The 16838-nt window shown below is 43.4% G+C and overlaps 1 protein-coding gene across 2 annotated transcripts in view; it reads left to right on the forward strand.

Annotated features, from left to right (window-relative positions):
- Positions 1 to 3106: 3106 nt before the first annotated feature.
- Positions 3107 to 16838, forward strand: part of PCCA (propionyl-CoA carboxylase subunit alpha) — a 252797-nt gene continuing 239065 nt past the window's right edge. Inside the window, exons 1-4 of one of the 2 annotated variants that reach the window (XM_026038336.1) lie at positions 3107 to 3146; positions 6901 to 6978; positions 9974 to 10021; positions 10108 to 10176. In XM_026038336.1, the coding sequence (XP_025894121.1) occupies positions 6907 to 6978; positions 9974 to 10021; positions 10108 to 10176 (189 nt within the window). In that variant the 5' untranslated portion in view covers positions 3107 to 3146; positions 6901 to 6906. Of the gene's footprint in view, positions 3147 to 6900; positions 6979 to 9973; positions 10022 to 10107; positions 10177 to 12243; positions 12297 to 16838 lie in introns of those variants that run through there. The other variant, XM_026038337.1, reaches the window with a different exon arrangement.

Consider the following 16838-nt stretch of genomic DNA (forward strand, 5'->3'; position numbering starts at 1 on the left):
ACCTGCGGGTGCACCTGCGGGAGTACCTGCGGGAGTACCTGCGGGAGTACCTGCGGGAGTACCTGCGGGAGTACCTGCGGGTGCCCCGGCTGTCACGGGAAGGGTTATTGTCCAGCGCCGCCGTCCTTGGCTGCCGTGGCAAGGGCGGAAGGTCGCTACAAAACCACTTTTTTTGGGGGAAAAGTATTCAAGTTTGTAGAAAATGTAATTCCTAAACCTGGAATGAGATTGCTGAGGTGGTTGCTTTAAGCTTGAATGGAACCTGCATTTTTTTCCCTTCTGTCTTACAGGTTGCTCTGTGTTAAAAGAAGGGCAAGGTTGGTTAGGGAAAGAATAAGGAGCATTATCCTTATAATGATTATTATAAGGACTATTATTATTATTATAAGGATTATAATGAGTTTTGTGTAAAAGGCCTAAAGGTGTTAGTCACTGATTTGTGTGCGAGATGGGTGCAGAAGACACCCAGCTGCTCAATAAAGCGGGAGGAGCTTCATTGAGCTCTGTTCCTGGAAAGCAGCGTTTGCGAGAGGCCTGCCTGCGGGAAAGGGCACCGGCAGGGCTGGTTTGCTCTGTGCTCCCCGGCCAGTGCCGGTTTCTGTCTGTAACTGCAGCCCCTGAGCTGTGCCAGGAGGAGCTCGGTGTCCTTGGGATTCTGTGCAAGGGATGTGGGGCAGGGAGCGGCGCAGTGGGTCACCTGCATAGGGCTTAGGTTGGACTTTGGTGTTCCCTGAGGTGTTTCCTTTCGGGGAACTTGCGTGGCAAACCTGTTCTGCCGCGAAGGTGCGCGGGAGAGAAGCTGCTCAAACTGTGCCTGTGTGTGGGAATGAGCTTGGGAATGGCTGGAGCGGTGRGGCAGAACTAGCAGAGGAACCAGGCTGTTCCAGAGCTTTATTCTTGGTAGCCATATAAGCTCATAGGTGCATGGGGAAGTCTTCTCTTTCCAGAAAGAGGTCCAAATGTGTTGATCTCTGCCACTGTGCATGAAACATACACCTTGTGTGTGAAACTCACCTTCATTACACTGTTTTTACAGAAAATATTTGGATTTGAATAGTAAGGGCTTTCATAGAGTGCATAAATATCTTGCTTAAATAGGCAAATATGCTTAGCTCTTTGAACTTTTAATGTGCATGGGTTCTGTGCGGTGATCTCTRCAGTGGGAGCTCCTTGCTGTCTCCTGCATGGCGTTATTTTTAGCACTGCTGTTCCGGGGAGGTGCTTTTGCCTTTGCATGGGGCTGGAGGAGAGAGCAAGGTTGAATGCGCTGGCCGTTTGTGAAGGGAGTTAAAATGGTCACCAATTCAGGCAGATAAATGTAGCCTTACACTAATGCAGTTGAGGGATTGTTTTTAATATTTAATCTGGAGATTAGCGCTGATAAGCATGCTTAACACAGATCATGGTCAGAGATTTGGGCTTTCAGAGCTCCCTTGCTTCCAGGAGTAGCTGCTTGGATTCTGCAAGCAAAACCATCTATTGTGGGGAAATCTAAAGAAGAATTAAGAAACTTGGCTGAAACCTACGCAAAATACATAATAGAGTAATTCTTGAAATGCTTTGTAAATTTCTATTTGCTTATTTGTTTTTATATTCAAAACTTGCCCTGGTAAATTCTTGTATCATTCCTGTAAAGCCCTGACTTGTTCCCCAGGCTCTGTCCTTACTGGAGCTGTCTGAGCTGCTGCTGTGGGTGTTTGTCCCACCTTTCTGCAGGTGCTGGTTCTTCAGCACAGACCCTTTTTTCTTTGTTTAGATGCAGGACTGAGGAATTAAGCTGGCTGAAATCCGAACTTCCCCACTCCTTGTGGGTGTCTTTGCAGCTGGACGTGTTTCCTACTCTGGTTCACCATGTGGCTGTTGTATAAACTTCTGTACTGCAGCAAGAGAGAGCACCCCTGGGAGCTGGAATGACTTGGTTTGAAAATATAGCCTTAGGTTGATGGATGTTGTGTGCAAGCTCTGTTGACAAACAGGGAAATCTGGCCTCTTCTCTTAGAACTGACGTGATTCTTAGATCTGCAAGGGTTGTATGTGTAGTGTAGCTTACAAAACACTTCACTACTTCTTTTTTGAAAATGATTTTGTCCGTWGTTGGTTCTTGGCTGTCTAGAACTCCCTGAAAGAGTGTAGAAAGGGAGAAAGTACTAATRAGTGAAAAATAGAGGAATTGAAGGTTGGTCTCTTGCTCACAAAATTTGTGCTGTCTTGTGTTAGTGATTACTGTTCTCAGCATTAGAGATTAAATTTCTTGCAGACACCTGGAAATGTCGGTTTCTTTATATACGTGGTGTATGTACTCTAGTTGTAGGTACCCAGAAACAAGGGTGTTAAGTTAGGGTGAAATGAAAAACCTTTGAAAAAGGCTGCTGTGTAATCAGAATATTGCARTTATTAAAGCTTTGTAGTGTTTAAAATTGCTTAGATGTTTCTGGTTAATGAGAAATATCCTGCAAATGTSAAGGAGCTATTCCAATGATTTCTTAAGGCACTGAGTTAGATATGAAAGCMTGGGGGTAGAAATTGTAGTAGGAACTCTAGCAGAAGAAAAAATGTGCTAGAATATGCCTTCCTTCTAGGATTAACTTTATTAAAGTAATTGTTATTGGGTACTTCCCCTCCCTAAAATCTGGTACTCTGCATTCCAACCCAGATGCTCTTCTGTCCAGGAAGCTATTTACAAGGTAACCTGTAAAGCAGGAAAACTGCCCTTCACGAGGGACAAAACTTTAAAGCCTCTATGGTGAGCCATTGGTAAATAACTTGAGCTCATTGTTTTTTATTTTATTGTTATGTAGCATGGTGTTAAACCACTGGAAGAGATTTTCCTATTTTTTTCAGTCTGTGTTGTGAGAAGATATCCTTGGAAGTTAAGTGAGCTTGGTTAAGTCTCCTGTGATCTACATCTGCTCCTGTGTGAAAGGTTTGCYCACCATTTGCTGGGAAGCTGCTTGCAGAAGTGACAAATGTCMGCAGTGAAGTTGTGTCTGACTTTCTTCCAGGGGCTGAGTGCTTATCAGAGATTTAATCCACCTAATTCTTCACTGAAGAATACTGCAAGCACCACAGTGCAGTTTTGGACAYAGACTTTGGGGAAAGGTTCTGTCTTTATCCCTTTTGTTACTCTACAGCGTTTTGTTTGGAGCGTGAGTACTATTTTAGATACTATTTAAGCCTCCAAAGCAAGGTGGAACAGTGAGCTATTAGCCCAATTAAAGGTGTAGGTGGCTGTGGTATCTGGCATGTTTTGCATAGTAGCAGCTGAGATCTATAGGGGTTGAGGGGTTTGCTCTTCACATGGCTCACAAACTTGGGAGAGATACAATGCAATTATGTTCCTCTCCCTTGGGAGAGGGACACAGTGCACGTAGGCGCCTGATCAGCTATCAAGGTATCTTGGAATTATGCAGATCTCAGTTGCATTATTAAATGACTGGTAATTCCTGATCGAGGCTCTATTTTGAGTTTTTTTCCTAGTGCAACGTGTAGCTTGAGGCTGTGTATCTTTGGGAAGCAGCCAAATGAAAATTCCGAAGTGAGGGTTAGGTTGGCTCAGTCGAGTTCCTGGTTTGGTGGTAGTTTCTGCAGTTTGGTGCAGTTTTTAATGTACCCAGCTACAGACAGAGCTTGTAAGYGCGGGAGGTGGTAGCTGAGCAGCAATCACAGAATCACAGAATCACAGAGTCACAGAATCACAGACTGGTTGAGGTTGGAAGGGACCTCTAGAGATCATCTAGTCCAACCCCCCTGCTCCAGCAGGGACAGCAGTCCTGCATGGCAGTTTTGCTTGGATCTTTGGTGGTATTTACCTTGCATTCTTTAAAGTTTGATGGCTTTTAAATTCATTTTAAATTCAAATGCCCATAGTGACCAGGAGCAGACTTAAACAGAGACTTTTCTTGACAGATTATAGTTTAAGCAAGCTCTTAAACCTTAGTGTATGTTAGCAGAGACTTTTTTAAGGAAAATTTACTAGAATTGTGAATTGGAGATAGAAATTTCATATCTGAGCAAGTTAAGCAATGTACAGAACCTCAGTAAGCTGCCCCACCTGTATTCAGCACAGAGCTGAACCTGATTCTGTACCTGGTTCTAACCTTGGGGAAGGAAGAAGTAAAGTTTTTAATATGGATGCATAACTGCATTAGGTATTTTTTTWAAAAAAATTACATGAAATCTGCATTTCATAGAGTGAGAAGATAGCTGAATACGGTTTAATGCTTCTAATTGCTTGACAGCTCTCCACATAGTTTTACAGGTTTTCTCTAAGAAAGAACCTGCCTAAGAATCTGAAATCTAATGTTAGCTGTAGCTTTCTGTTAAAAAAAAAACAAACCAGTTTCTTCTGTGCATTCAAAACTAAACAGCTTTGTATAAAAGGCATTTATAAAAAAGTTGAGGCCTCCCTTTCCTTCTTTCTGACTGCTAATATTTAGGTTAGCCTCACTGACCTTCCAAAAACACTCTCCAAAGGATAATGGTGACTTTTGTCTTGTTCTGTGTGAGCTGCTTCACAGTATTCAAGGACTGAGAAGGGCTTTGCTTAATGCCCTGCTGTCCGGAGTGGGATACTCTTGGACACTCTCACTGCCCCTATGTCTGTGTGTGGTTGTTGAAGGAATCGCTGTCCTGCTGTAGCCTTGGGATAGTGACCAACTCATCACAGTAACTGCACCTGGCACAAGTGTGTCCTTAACTGCTCTCTTCCTCCTTGCATGCTCATGGTTTACAAGATGGTCATGAATTCTGTAATCATTTATATAAATTGTACACTTTATCTATTCTTGGTCTCATTTCTGGTGGAGTAAGTGTCCATCTCTTCTTGGTCTTTGCTCCCAGAAACACTTTAACTTACACAAATGAGAAGCTTAGTGTATCTGCAACCTCTGTAGTTTTCTCAGGGTCTCTGAAATCATTGAGGTTGGAAGGGACCTGTAGAGATCATCTAGYCTAAGTCCGCTGCTCCAACAGGGACACCCAGAGCACAGGGTGGCATCCAGGTGAATTTTGAAGACCTGCAGAGRAGGAGACTCCACAACCTCCCTGGGCAGCCTGTGCCAGGGCTCTGGCACCCTCACAGGAAAGAAGTTCCTCCTCACACGGAGGTTGAAACACTGGCAGTTCCATTTGTACCCGTTACTCCTTTTCCTGTCACTGGCCMCCACTGAGAAGAGCTTGGCCCCACCCTCTGTACATTCCCCCTTCATGTATTTATACATATTAATCAGATCCCTTCTCAACCTTCTCTTCAGAGACAACAGCCCTAACTCACTAAGTCTCTCCTTGTATGAGAGATGCTCCAGACCCTTAATCAACTTCGTTGTCCTCCGCTGGACCCTCTCCATGTTCTTCTTATACTGGGGTGCCCAGAACTGCACCCAATACTCCAGATGCGGCCTCACCAGAGCTGAGGAGAGGGGCAGGATCCCCTCCCTCCACCTGCTGCCAACACTGCTCCTCATGCAGCCAGGATCCCATTGGCCGCCTTGGCCACGAGGGCACACTGCTGACTCATGGTGAACTTGGTGTCAACCAGGACTCCCAGCTCCGTGGAGCTGCTCTCCAGCAGGTCGAGCCCTACTCTGTCCTGGTGCCTGGGGTTATTCCTCCCCAGGTGCAGGACCCTGCACTTGTCCTTATTGAACCTCATGAGGTTCCTCTCTGCCCAACTCTCCAGCCTGCCCAGGTCCCTCTGGATGGCAGCACAGCCCTCCGGAGTGTCGGCCACTCCACCCAGCTTGGTGTCATCTGCAAACTTGCTCAGGGTGCATTCCGTGCCCTCGTCCAGGTCATTGATGAACAGGCTGAGCAGCACCGGGCCCAGTACTGACCCCTGGGGGACACCACTGGCCACAGGCCTCCAACTGGACTCGGCCCCATTTATCACCACCCTCTGAGCTCTGCCATCCAGCCAGCTCTCAACCCACCTCACTGTCCACCCATCCAATCCTCATTTCCAGAGCTTCCCCATGAGGATGTTGTGGGAGACGGTGTCAAAAGCCTTGCTGAAGTCAAGGTAGACAACATCCACGGCTCTCCTCTTGTCCAGCCGGCCAGTTGTCCCATCATAGAAAGCTATCAGCTTTGTCAGACGTGACTTCCCCTTGGTGAATCCATGCTGACTACTCCTGATCTCCTCCTCCTCCTTCGCATGTCTAGAGATGCTCTCTCGGATGAGCTCCTCCATCACCTTTCCAGGGATGGAGCTGAGGCTGACCGACCTGTAGTTGCCCAGCTCCTCCCTCTTGCCCTTTTAGAAGACTGCGGTGATGTTGACTTCAGATGTAGTTGATCAGTTCTGAGCYTGCATAGTTCCCTGTAACTGCTGTTTTGTGCCTGCTGCTAGATAARACAGAACTTGGTCTTTTGATAAGTCGTTTTCATTCCACCTGGAAGAGCAAATACAGTCTTCTGAGCCATGTATCTGTGCTAAGGTAGCTTTCAAGTGGAATCTTTCCCTCAGGTCGGTATCATTGTGGGATTGTGGTGCAGAACTGGCACATGCAGCCTGTTTTGCTCCTACTCTGTGCTGTGCATGGTGCATGATGTGCTCCATCTCCAGCAGTAAGGGYCTTTCCCTCTCCCTGGTGTGCACACTGTCATGCATGCTCTTTTGAGAACTTGGTGATTAAGTGTTTCTTGGGATTACATGGAAAGAATGAAGAGGTCATTGTTCAAAGTGTTTTGAAGTTAGTGATTTTCTGGGCAGTTTAGAAACTCCAGATGTTACTGTTCAGTGGATKTGTGCAGATCCTTTCGTCCTCTGGGGTATGGAGGGGAAAAGGAAAGATGGGCACGGAGGGTTATGGAAGAATTTCCTAAAGATGTCAGTGTGTGGAATGCTTGTTTTGATGGAATACAGTAGGAGGAGGAAAAAATGTTTATTCCTTTCTTCTACAGTGCAAAATGCTCTGTTCAAGACGGTGCCTTGTGACTTCACGTCAACTATATTCAGTTGTGCATGATCCAAATGAAAAGGTAAGTGGTGTTGTGTATATTGTTTYTTCTCTATCGTGTTACTGTTCCATTGATTTCCGACTTCTAAAGCTATTTACATTCTTCCCTGTGCTGCTGACACCCGTAGTTTTCCTAGTATAATCGCTGTACAGCCACGGTTTTAGTGGTATGTTTTTCTGATATTTTTGAAAGCTAAAAATGTTTATCTTGCAGTATGTTTGCTAAGATTAGGTARTGCTTTAAATATGTATCTTAAAATAATAAAGATTGTCAGTTTAGGAAAGTTTCATGCTAATGTCAACAAGTTGTAATTTTAAAACAACTATTCTTAATCTGTTGCACGGTATAGGAGCTATAGGYATATTGAAGCATCTGGAAGCTATACTGGCCAAAGGCTTTCCTAAAACTGGTGATGCAGTAGTGGCAGCATGATTGCTAGGTGAGGTAATACGCCTTGTCCAAATCTGATTTCACTTATGCTCTTGTGGGGGAGAGCTTGGATAAAGATGGGGCTTGGATAAAGATGAGGCTTTTAGGATCTGTGGAGAGAGCAGCCATCCCTCCTCTTCGAGGGTGCTGTTTTCTTGGCGTTCTCTGACTCGTGCAGTAGCCATCTCAGCTTACAGCTTCCTAGCCAAGAAATGCTTTGCTGCTTTGAGGTTGTCTTGGCCTGGCCCCTCAAGTAACGTTATTGGARAAAGTGTGGCTGGAGGTACTCGACTATAAAAGGGCAAGAAAGGTACTTTAGGACTGTTATGCTTACCTATATATACCAGTGTAAGAAAATGAACTGGGAGTGACATGGTGTTAGAAAACGGAGAGGAAAAACAGTATGTACCTAGAATCTTGTTAAGCTAGGTATTGTTAAGCTAGGTTTAACAATGAGATTTTTTGGACTTCTCTAAATGCTTCCTTCAGACTTAAGATCTTTACTGGATCTAGGCTCTATTCTTTTCTTAAAGGCGCAGTTTTTAGGTAGTGAAATTGGGTCTTTTACCCGTTTTCTGTTTATTGGAAGTAATTGCATTCTGGGCAGTGGCTAATAGATCGTTCAAACTCTTCCCTGCGTTCGTCCTTTGCTTCCCCTCTGCTGTTTCTCTAATGATCAGACTCTCATACAGAGCTTCCTTAGTTAGTGGAAATGACATATTGAAATGTTGCATATGGCCCGAAAGCAGAACACGATATTTTTCTTTCTAGACTTCAGGCCTGTCATTTTTAAGAGAGGGAACACAAGTCCAGTCTCTTTCTGTTAATGTTTTACTGCAGAATGGGAAAATAAAATGAGAATCTCTACACATTCATACTGATTCTGCAATTTGTGCTCGGTCAATGGAGCTCTTACATTGCAAAGAAGCTAAGTAGATTAAGTATTTAAAGAGTTAAACTTTTAAATGCCAAGTATTATGGTAAATCTCTGTGTCTAAAACCTTCAAGTGCTTAGAATGCTGAAATTTAGACTTGGAAATGTTTGAGCATGTTGAAAGCTATTTCAGTGTATTTTGGACCAGGTTCCCAGTTAAGAAAGCTTTCCAAATAAATGGTTTGTACCTCAGATATCCTTGAGCAAGTTCAGTTATCTGGATTCCAGCTTTGGAGTGGGACGTGGGTGTGCCTATGCACTAGGTACTTGTGTGCCTTCCTCAGCAGAGTTGGCTGAACTTACCTAAGGGCTTGCTGTAGCAATAAATTACATGATAAGAAATTGCAAATAAATTACATGATGAATCCTAGAAGAGTTATCATGTCATTTCTGAATGGGGTTACCACAGGGCTGTGTGATGCCAGCTCAGGCCTGACTAAAGTAGTAAAATGCTTTTTGGTCATGGGTGCATCTACTTGGAATCTGTGAGGAAGCCACAATAGTGCCCTAACTTGCCTATGCAGTTGCTGCAGTGGTGTTTATGGTTCCTTTCTCTGCTTTTGTGGCCATAGGGTAGCAGTTTTTATAGTTGTTGTTGCAATACCAGTGCCTCCTCCCCCCGCCCCCCAAAAGAGAGGAAAAAAAAAAAAAAAGCACATGGAAAACATATAATGTGGGGAGGGAGAATAGCTATTGAATGTCTTAAGGTATAATATGATAAACCTAATTTGGTTCAGCTGCAGGCTGCCCCTGAAGTTCATAAAGTTCCCGTGCAGGGTCCTGCACCTAGGGAGGAATCACCCTGGGCCCCAGGACAGGCTGGGTCTGTCCTGCTGGAGAGCAGCTCTGTGGAGCAGGGCCGGGGTGTTTTGGCAGACAGCAGGTTAACCGTGGCCCAGGTTTGACTTGCTAGACTGTCTAGTTGCGCTCTAGCTGCTACTTCATGCTGAGGGGGTAGCAGTGATGTGGGGGCAGCCAGCAGCTTGGCAGGTTCCTCAGGTGAGACTTGGCCATCAAGAGGGGCACTTTAGTACTGTTCAGCAAGAGTGTCTCTATGGAGTAGAAGTCCTCCCTATGACCCAGGCAGAGAGAAACCTCTCCTTCCTGTGACTTGCATGTCATTTAAGTATCCCAGGATAGTGTAATGCTGCAGATTATCTCTGCTGGTTGGAGGCACTTGACCGACAGGTACCTGCCACCAACTAGAGCTAAAATAATCTAGTTTTAGTTTATATAGGCTTTTCTCCAAAGCAGGCTTGGGAGTTCACCCTGGGACACTGCAACGGGAGAACAGTCACAACCTGCATGTTGAGGGCATTGCCATGTGTTTGGCAGTGCTCATGAGGGTCTTTTCCCTGAACTTGGCGCTCTCTCAACCTCTACAGAGTTCTGGTTCCTGCACTGAGCACAGGAAGGAGATTCAGGGAATGCAGGGGTCAGTAGTCGAGACCTTTTTGTGTTTTGAACCTATGTACCTGGCAGGTAGATAACCATAGCGTACTGCTTATACTATATCACTGCTGACTCAGCAGGAATTTTTAACAGGGTGTTTCAGAGTACACCAATGTTTTAGTGAAAATGCCTCTTTCTGAAGGGAAAGAATATGGTTTGCTCATGCTTCAAGCTACTTGYTGTTTTTTCTTTTCCCTTCAGACTTTTGAAAAGCTGCTTGTTGCCAACAGAGGGGAGATTGCATGCAGAGTAAGTATATAATCTTCTGAGTGTTTCTTTTGTTCTTATCCTGTGGATAACTTAAATATCAATAATTGTCACTTCTCATATGGCAGGTCATCAAAACATGCAAGAAGATGGGAATTAAAACAGTTGCCATACACAGTGATGTTGATGCCAATGCTGTAAGTACAGCTCGCTTATTTGAATGCTAATCGTAGATGGGACTTGGTAATTCAATGAGACTTAAATGTTACGCAGGTTTGTTTACCATAATGATGATTTTGAAGTTAATCTCCTTTTCTGTGAAGGGAGAGGAGATGCCATGGATGGACTAGTGAAACATACAGTGTGTTTTTTTGTGTGAACACTTCTCTATTTTGCCCATAGAAACTTGTTATTGTGTTTCCTTCTTTCTCTAGATTAAATGAGACAATAGAGATATAATTGATATATTGCTCCTTTCACCAAGTAAATGGCAGTGAAACTGTATTTTTTGGCACAAGCAGTAACATATTCCATACTTTCATATAGATATGAAGAAAATAGAAGTGGATTTCCTGCTGGGTTTGCAGACCWATAAACTGGTTAACATTTATAGCTGTGGGTATAATATTGCTTGGCTTCCATGGGATTTTGTGCTAARATGGGATTCTGGGAGACAGAGAAGTTGACTCAAGTCCCTCCAATGCCTGCCCCACGTAATCCCACCATGTGTGCTGAGCAGGCCTGCTGGAGGAGCTCCCTTCCCCAGAGATATTGGGATGGCTTCAGGAGGGGGTAAAATGGCTCTCTGGATGAGCTACTTAACAAAGGCCCAGTCCTACTCTATAACTTTCAGATCTGGAGTCTCCTGTCTAGTTTGTGTTTTAAGAAYAGTTGAAATTCACAGATTCACAGAATTCACAGAATATTCAAGGTTGGAAGCGACCTCTACAGATCATCTAGTCSAACCTTCCTGCTCAAGCAGGCACACCTAGAGCATGTGGCACAGGGTGGCATCCAGGCGGGTTTTGAAGACCTCCAGAGTAGGAGACTCCACAACCYCCCTGGGCAGCCTGTTCCACTGCTCTGTCACCCTAACAGTAAAGAAGTTSCTCCTCACCTGGAGACGGAACTTCYTGTGCTTCAGCTTGTGGCCATTACCCCTCGTCCTGTCGCTGGCCACCAGTGAGAACAGCCTGTCCCCTTCCTCCYTGCATTCTCCCTTCCTGARCTTATACATATTAATCATATCCCCTCTGAGCCGTCTCTTCTCCAGAGAAAACAGGCCCAGCTCACTCAGCCTCTCYTCRTACGAGAGATGTTCCATTCCCTTAATCATCCTGGTTGCYCTTCTCTGGACCCTCTCSAGAAGCTCCACGTCYCTCCTATACTGGGGAGCCCAGAACTGCCCCCAGTACTCCAGGTGCGGCCTCACCAGAGCTGAGGAGAGGGGCAGAATCACCTCCCTTGACCTGCTGGCAACACTCCTCCTGATGCAGCCAGGATCCCATTGGCCTTCTTGGCCACGAGGACACACTGCTCACTCATGGTTAACTTGGTGTCAACCAGGACTCCCAGGTCCCTCTCTGTGGAGCTGCTCTCCAGCAGGTCCACCCCTAATCTGTACTGGTGCCTGGGGTTATTCCTCCCCAGGTGCAGGRCCCTGCACTTGTCCTTATTGAACCTCAKGAGGTTCCTCTCTGCCCAACTCTCCAGCCTGTCCAGGTCCCTCTGGAGAGAAATTTATCATTGTAGCAAGGATAGGAAGGCAATTTGATTTGTGCTTCCTTTGACTAATGTAAAAAGGAGGTGTAGTCATGCTTGTGTATGTTCACTCCGTAGAGGACAGCTTAGTCCTTGCRGCAGTTCCTACAGGGAAAGAGATTGGGGGTACCACTGCAGGTTGAGAGAGCTTGTGTGAGTCTGGAAGGCAGCAAGACAATTGAAAATCTGTGCTCTTTACTGAAAGGGGTCCTCAGATAAGCTGAGAAGGGGAAAATGTATGTTTTATATGTGGTGGCACTTGTGAGTATAGGTGTTGAGGTGTTCAGCACTTAAAAATGAAAAGCATGATTCCTGGAATCTGGAAGTTTGAGAACCTAAGTATTTTCAGAGTTAAGTGATAGCTGAGAGCTTCAGCAGTGGAGTCTGGACTTTGGCAGTGCTATTTTGTGTACTTTTGTGGTTCTACCTGACCTGCTCAGGTCATATAAGTAGGATAGGTAGAGCGAGGGCTTGAAATTGTTCTTTTCTGACACAAAGGGGCCAAATGCTCTACCAAGTTCCTCTTCCAGATGCTCCTTTCCGAGGTGGATGAAGGGTGAGTGGGTGCRCTTGGTCTGCACTTCATCCAGTAGCCCCAAGTGGGAGAGAATAGTGGCTTGTGAGCGCTCAGTGGGCTGTGAAGTGAGAGCCTGGCAGATGGGTGTCAGGCATCCGGATAAACTTGGCTCCTCCTGGAAGCCAAGGGTTAAGTGGATGTGAATACCAACTATTCTGTGTGATGTGTCAGCCCTCTAGTGAAACTCCGCAACATGTTAATGGGCACTTGTATTCCTTGTGGGTAGGGTACCTCTTGGGATAAATGGGTGTTTTGTTTAGCAGCACTATGTAGCCTTCTTTGCAGTCATGAAATCATTTTGAAAATATACCAAAATGTTATTAAATGGTCTTTCACAAGTCCATAATGAACTTAAACGACTGATCTCTGCAGTAGGTCTAGATGGCTTTGTATTTGTTGTAGGGATGCTCCTATGAACTAGAGAATATGGAAAATCTGAAAGTAGGAAGCAAAGACAAGCAGAGGAACATAGGGAGAGAATTACAGAAAGAGAAATTCCTGATCTTAGGAAAGGCATATGTGGTGAAAACTGTGAAAATGAGCTTCAATCTGCAGTGTTAACTTTAGCTTTAACAACCACGTAGGGTCTTTAATATGTGGTAGTTCATAAGAAAAAATTCAAGCTGGTGTTTCAGAAATGCATTAATTTATTCAGAAATGCATTAATTTATCCAGTTTAGTAAATTAATTTATTAATTTATTAAACTGTACCTCTTACAGTTCATAATGATAATTGATAGATGTGTTAAAATGGTAACATTGGAGTTTGCTTCTGTGCACTTAAAATATGGTGGTTGTACTATAGCAACATCTGTTTGATTAGACCAAAAAATCTAGCTTATGTTCACCACATTCTTTGGCATTGGTGCTTCCTTGGGTGCTGGCATTGGGAAATAGTTTGATTAGTGTCTCTGTGAATGACCGGCAGTATCTACAGCTGTTYGTTGTGTGAACAGCCTGACTTCTGGAGTGAAGCCTGTGACTGCCAGCTCAGGTGATCCGGATAGATCAGTCCAGAGGCCACATTCTTTGAGGATGTTGTGACGAAAATGCTTCTGTCCGTGTGYGTTTTCTTTTCAGGTTCCAGTAGCTACGTTTTTAGTTACAGTAGTGGTAGCAAAATGTCAAACCTTTTGAAATCAAGCTTCAGAGCTGATACCATCTGCTAGCTTGAGCCTCTGCCTCCCCGTGGGAGAAGTGTAGTTAGGAGAGACTTGTTCACTTAGCAATGGGGTGCTGCAAAAGTTGGGAACTTTTGATTTCAAGTGTGGTGGGATTAAGCAGGACTTTTCCAAGACTTACACTGCGAAGACAAGGAACATCATGGGAAGCTGGTCTGGTGCTGGTTATTGGGCCAAAGGCTGGAATAAATGTCAAGGTATGATACGCTGTTTGAATGGTTATCCATCCCAAAGCTAGTTCACAGACTCGCAGAATGGCTGAGGTTGGAAGGGACCCCTAGAGATCATCCAGYCCMACCTCCTGCTCCAGCAGGGACACCCAGAGCACGGGGCACAGGGCGGCATCCAGGCGAGGTTTGAAAGTCTCCAAAAGTTGAGTCTTTACTAAAAATATTGGGACCTGGSTTTAAATGATTAGAAGAGAGGGTATAGTTTCTAAAACATCTTTTAGATGCAATTACCTAAAAAGGATTAGTTGGAAAGAAAGATTAGTTGGAAACGTAGATTCTGACTTCAGATGTGATAACTCCTTATTACTTGTGTAGCTACTTGCTAAAAATTGGATATCTTCTGATACCATCTGCTTTTTGCAAATAACTTCAAAAGGTATTTCTACAAGCCAGAGGGCTTTTTATTTTTTGTCTTACTAGTTGAAAATAAATGAAGTTGAACTGGGTTTCTTTTGTGTGTCCAGTACAGGAGGAAATAAACAGCAGTATCTAGCAATTTAGACCCTTCCTTTGGCATGAAGATAAAATTGCTTGAATAATGGATTTGATACTGAGSATAGCTAAGGAATAATTGGTATAACATAGCTTGTCTCCATTTGGGTCTTAACAGCGAGATATTAGAAGCTGCAGGTTAGAAGTTGGAACTAACTGAACTGTTTTTATCAAAGCCAGTAGTGGGAATTAAGGGGTCTATTGGTACTGTGTTTTTTTCACTGAGCAATAGTAGCTTCTAATCTTTCCCATCCATTGACATATAAATGACCTCAGCTGGGTTAACTACTGTTTTTTGGCAGTGGTGGTCTAAATAGTGTCYTAAATACATTGGTGTTTGAGTCTTGAATATACTTTCTTTTTCTTCATGTAGAGGGCCATGCAGGTAATAGCTTAAAACACCCAAGTTCTGCTTTATGTATAAGATATCACTAGAATTTCAAGCTCTTATAATCCAACGCTTGGATTATAGTCAGTGCAGAGTCTCTAGCCAAGCAGAACAGTGACCTGTTAGGTTTTGGATCCTAATCTGAAGTCCAATGTGGAAGCAGATCACTGGAGCAGTTGTGCTGTGTTTTGGTGCACCAATCTGCCTGCACAAATTAGGCAAGACTAAACCCATGTTCTGGCAAATGGGTAAATGTGCTTTAATAAACATGCAAGGCTCACTAGGAAATAATCTTATACTAGAGATTTTTTGGAAAAAAACATACCTCTTACTGTTATCTTTTTGTGATTGTTAATGTTACCAAAAAGTCAGGAAAAAAACTCCCTAACAGCAGTGTAGTACTGAGAAATAGGCATTATTTGTCTTAACMGTTAGAGTTTAGTGTTGAATAGAAGGGGTTGGAATAGCTGAAATATGTAGAGACTGTCGGTGAAATTACTCCCTTTTCCCTTTCCAAGGAATGCCATGACAGATGGCTTGAGCATGCTGCTGTTAGAACAGTGGTTGTTTTGCCATATTATGTGTACAGATGAAAAGTAACTAATATAGCAGTAATTTTTTTATTTCAAGAAATGATAATTTTAACTGTCATGAGCTGGAAACAGCAGAAGGAACTGTTACATTGGAAAATGTTGTGCATGTTGTGATGGGAAGTGAATAAAGCTTACCTGGAAAAGGGGGATAAGAACAACAAAATACTGCTTGGTACACTTAATTTTTAAAAATGGCTACAGATCTGAAGGGTTTCTGTGGATAAAAATAMAGATTGTAAGAAGGGGCCATTACCACGTTTAAAGGTAGGTGAATTGAGGGATTTGGGGATGTTTGTGCAGTAATACAGAGTTGAGTAGCTGAAAGATTATTTATGCTGTGGAAGCCAAGCTCCTGCTTTAACAAGTGTCCAGAAATAGAATCAGTGAGGTGGGTGAAAAGAGCTTGACAAAATGGCTGCTGTGAAGCCCCGGTCATTAAAATTGGTCATGAGTTCAGAAAAGTAGGTCATAATGGGTGCTTTTTAGGGCCTTGCAACTTGTGGCTAACATCTTTTATTAAATCACTTATTTCAGAGAAACCCGGGAAGGAGTTGTTGTAAACTAGGCAAAATGCTGCTTTTCATTGCGGGTTCAAAATGCAGGAGTAATTCGCCACACTTCAGTAGGTGAAGTGGGGAAGAATCATCAGAATTTGGAAATGCTGCTTTAAAACATCTGGTGGAATTGTTTAGGGGCTGAGCAAACAAGCAGGGTTTCAGCTGAAAAAGAGTGATCATATGTACTTTTTCCCCCTGAACTGATTGGAACAGAAGGTTAAGATGAAAGAGCCTCCTCAACCAGAAGTATAACACTGTTGGTGCAAACATTGTCGAGGAAAGCTAGAGAACTATTGTAATGCCTAATGTAATCAGCTAAAAGTATGATAAATGAAGACCAGGCTTTCACTAATTGGAGCTGAACAAAAGAAGGTATAGCATAAAGCAGTGAATGAGATATAATTTTATTTGGCATTTTTTAACACAGCAGGGATTCTATAGCCATACGAAGTAATGAACTATAAATGACTGAAAAAAATCCCATGGGAAAGTAATGTAAACTACTAAAACTTTATGGAGTATGGGACAGCTGGCTATACCTCTTTAACATATGTATTTTTCTATGAATTGCTTACAACTTCAGGTGCTGTATTAAAAGGTCTTAAATATAGACCTATSCAAATGTTTTAACTTTTTGCTAAAATGTGTTGTGTTCTGCTGGATAATATAGAGCTGAAAGGGATACAAATGCTTTTGATAATGTAAAACTAATTGCATGGAGTTCATCTCTCCTGTAGGAACTCATCTGATAAGATGAAGGAAAACAGAATACATCAAATGACCTAGAAATAGAAGATCTGTCRTCTTATTTGTATTGCTGGAGTCTAAGGCAATATTTCAGAAGAAAATAGGGAGAAGACTTCTTTTTTTTTTTTTAAGGAAAATTGCGGAGCTGTTTAAGCTTGTCAGCCTTTATACCTTGTACCAAATGGCATTGAGCAGAATAAATCTGGATGGACAATTTCTGCTTTTGACTGAAATGTCTGATTTTGATTTTTTCTTTTTTCAACTTGATGAGTTTCTGTTAGGTTCTTTTGTCCTTATGAAGTCTAGTTCATAGAAATAAGTATTGGGGAATTT

This window comes from Nothoprocta perdicaria, unplaced genomic scaffold (assembly GCF_003342845.1).
Source record: "Nothoprocta perdicaria isolate Ctin4 unplaced genomic scaffold, notPer1 scaffold_208, whole genome shotgun sequence".
Classification (NCBI taxonomy): Eukaryota; Metazoa; Chordata; class Aves; order Tinamiformes; family Tinamidae; genus Nothoprocta; species Nothoprocta perdicaria.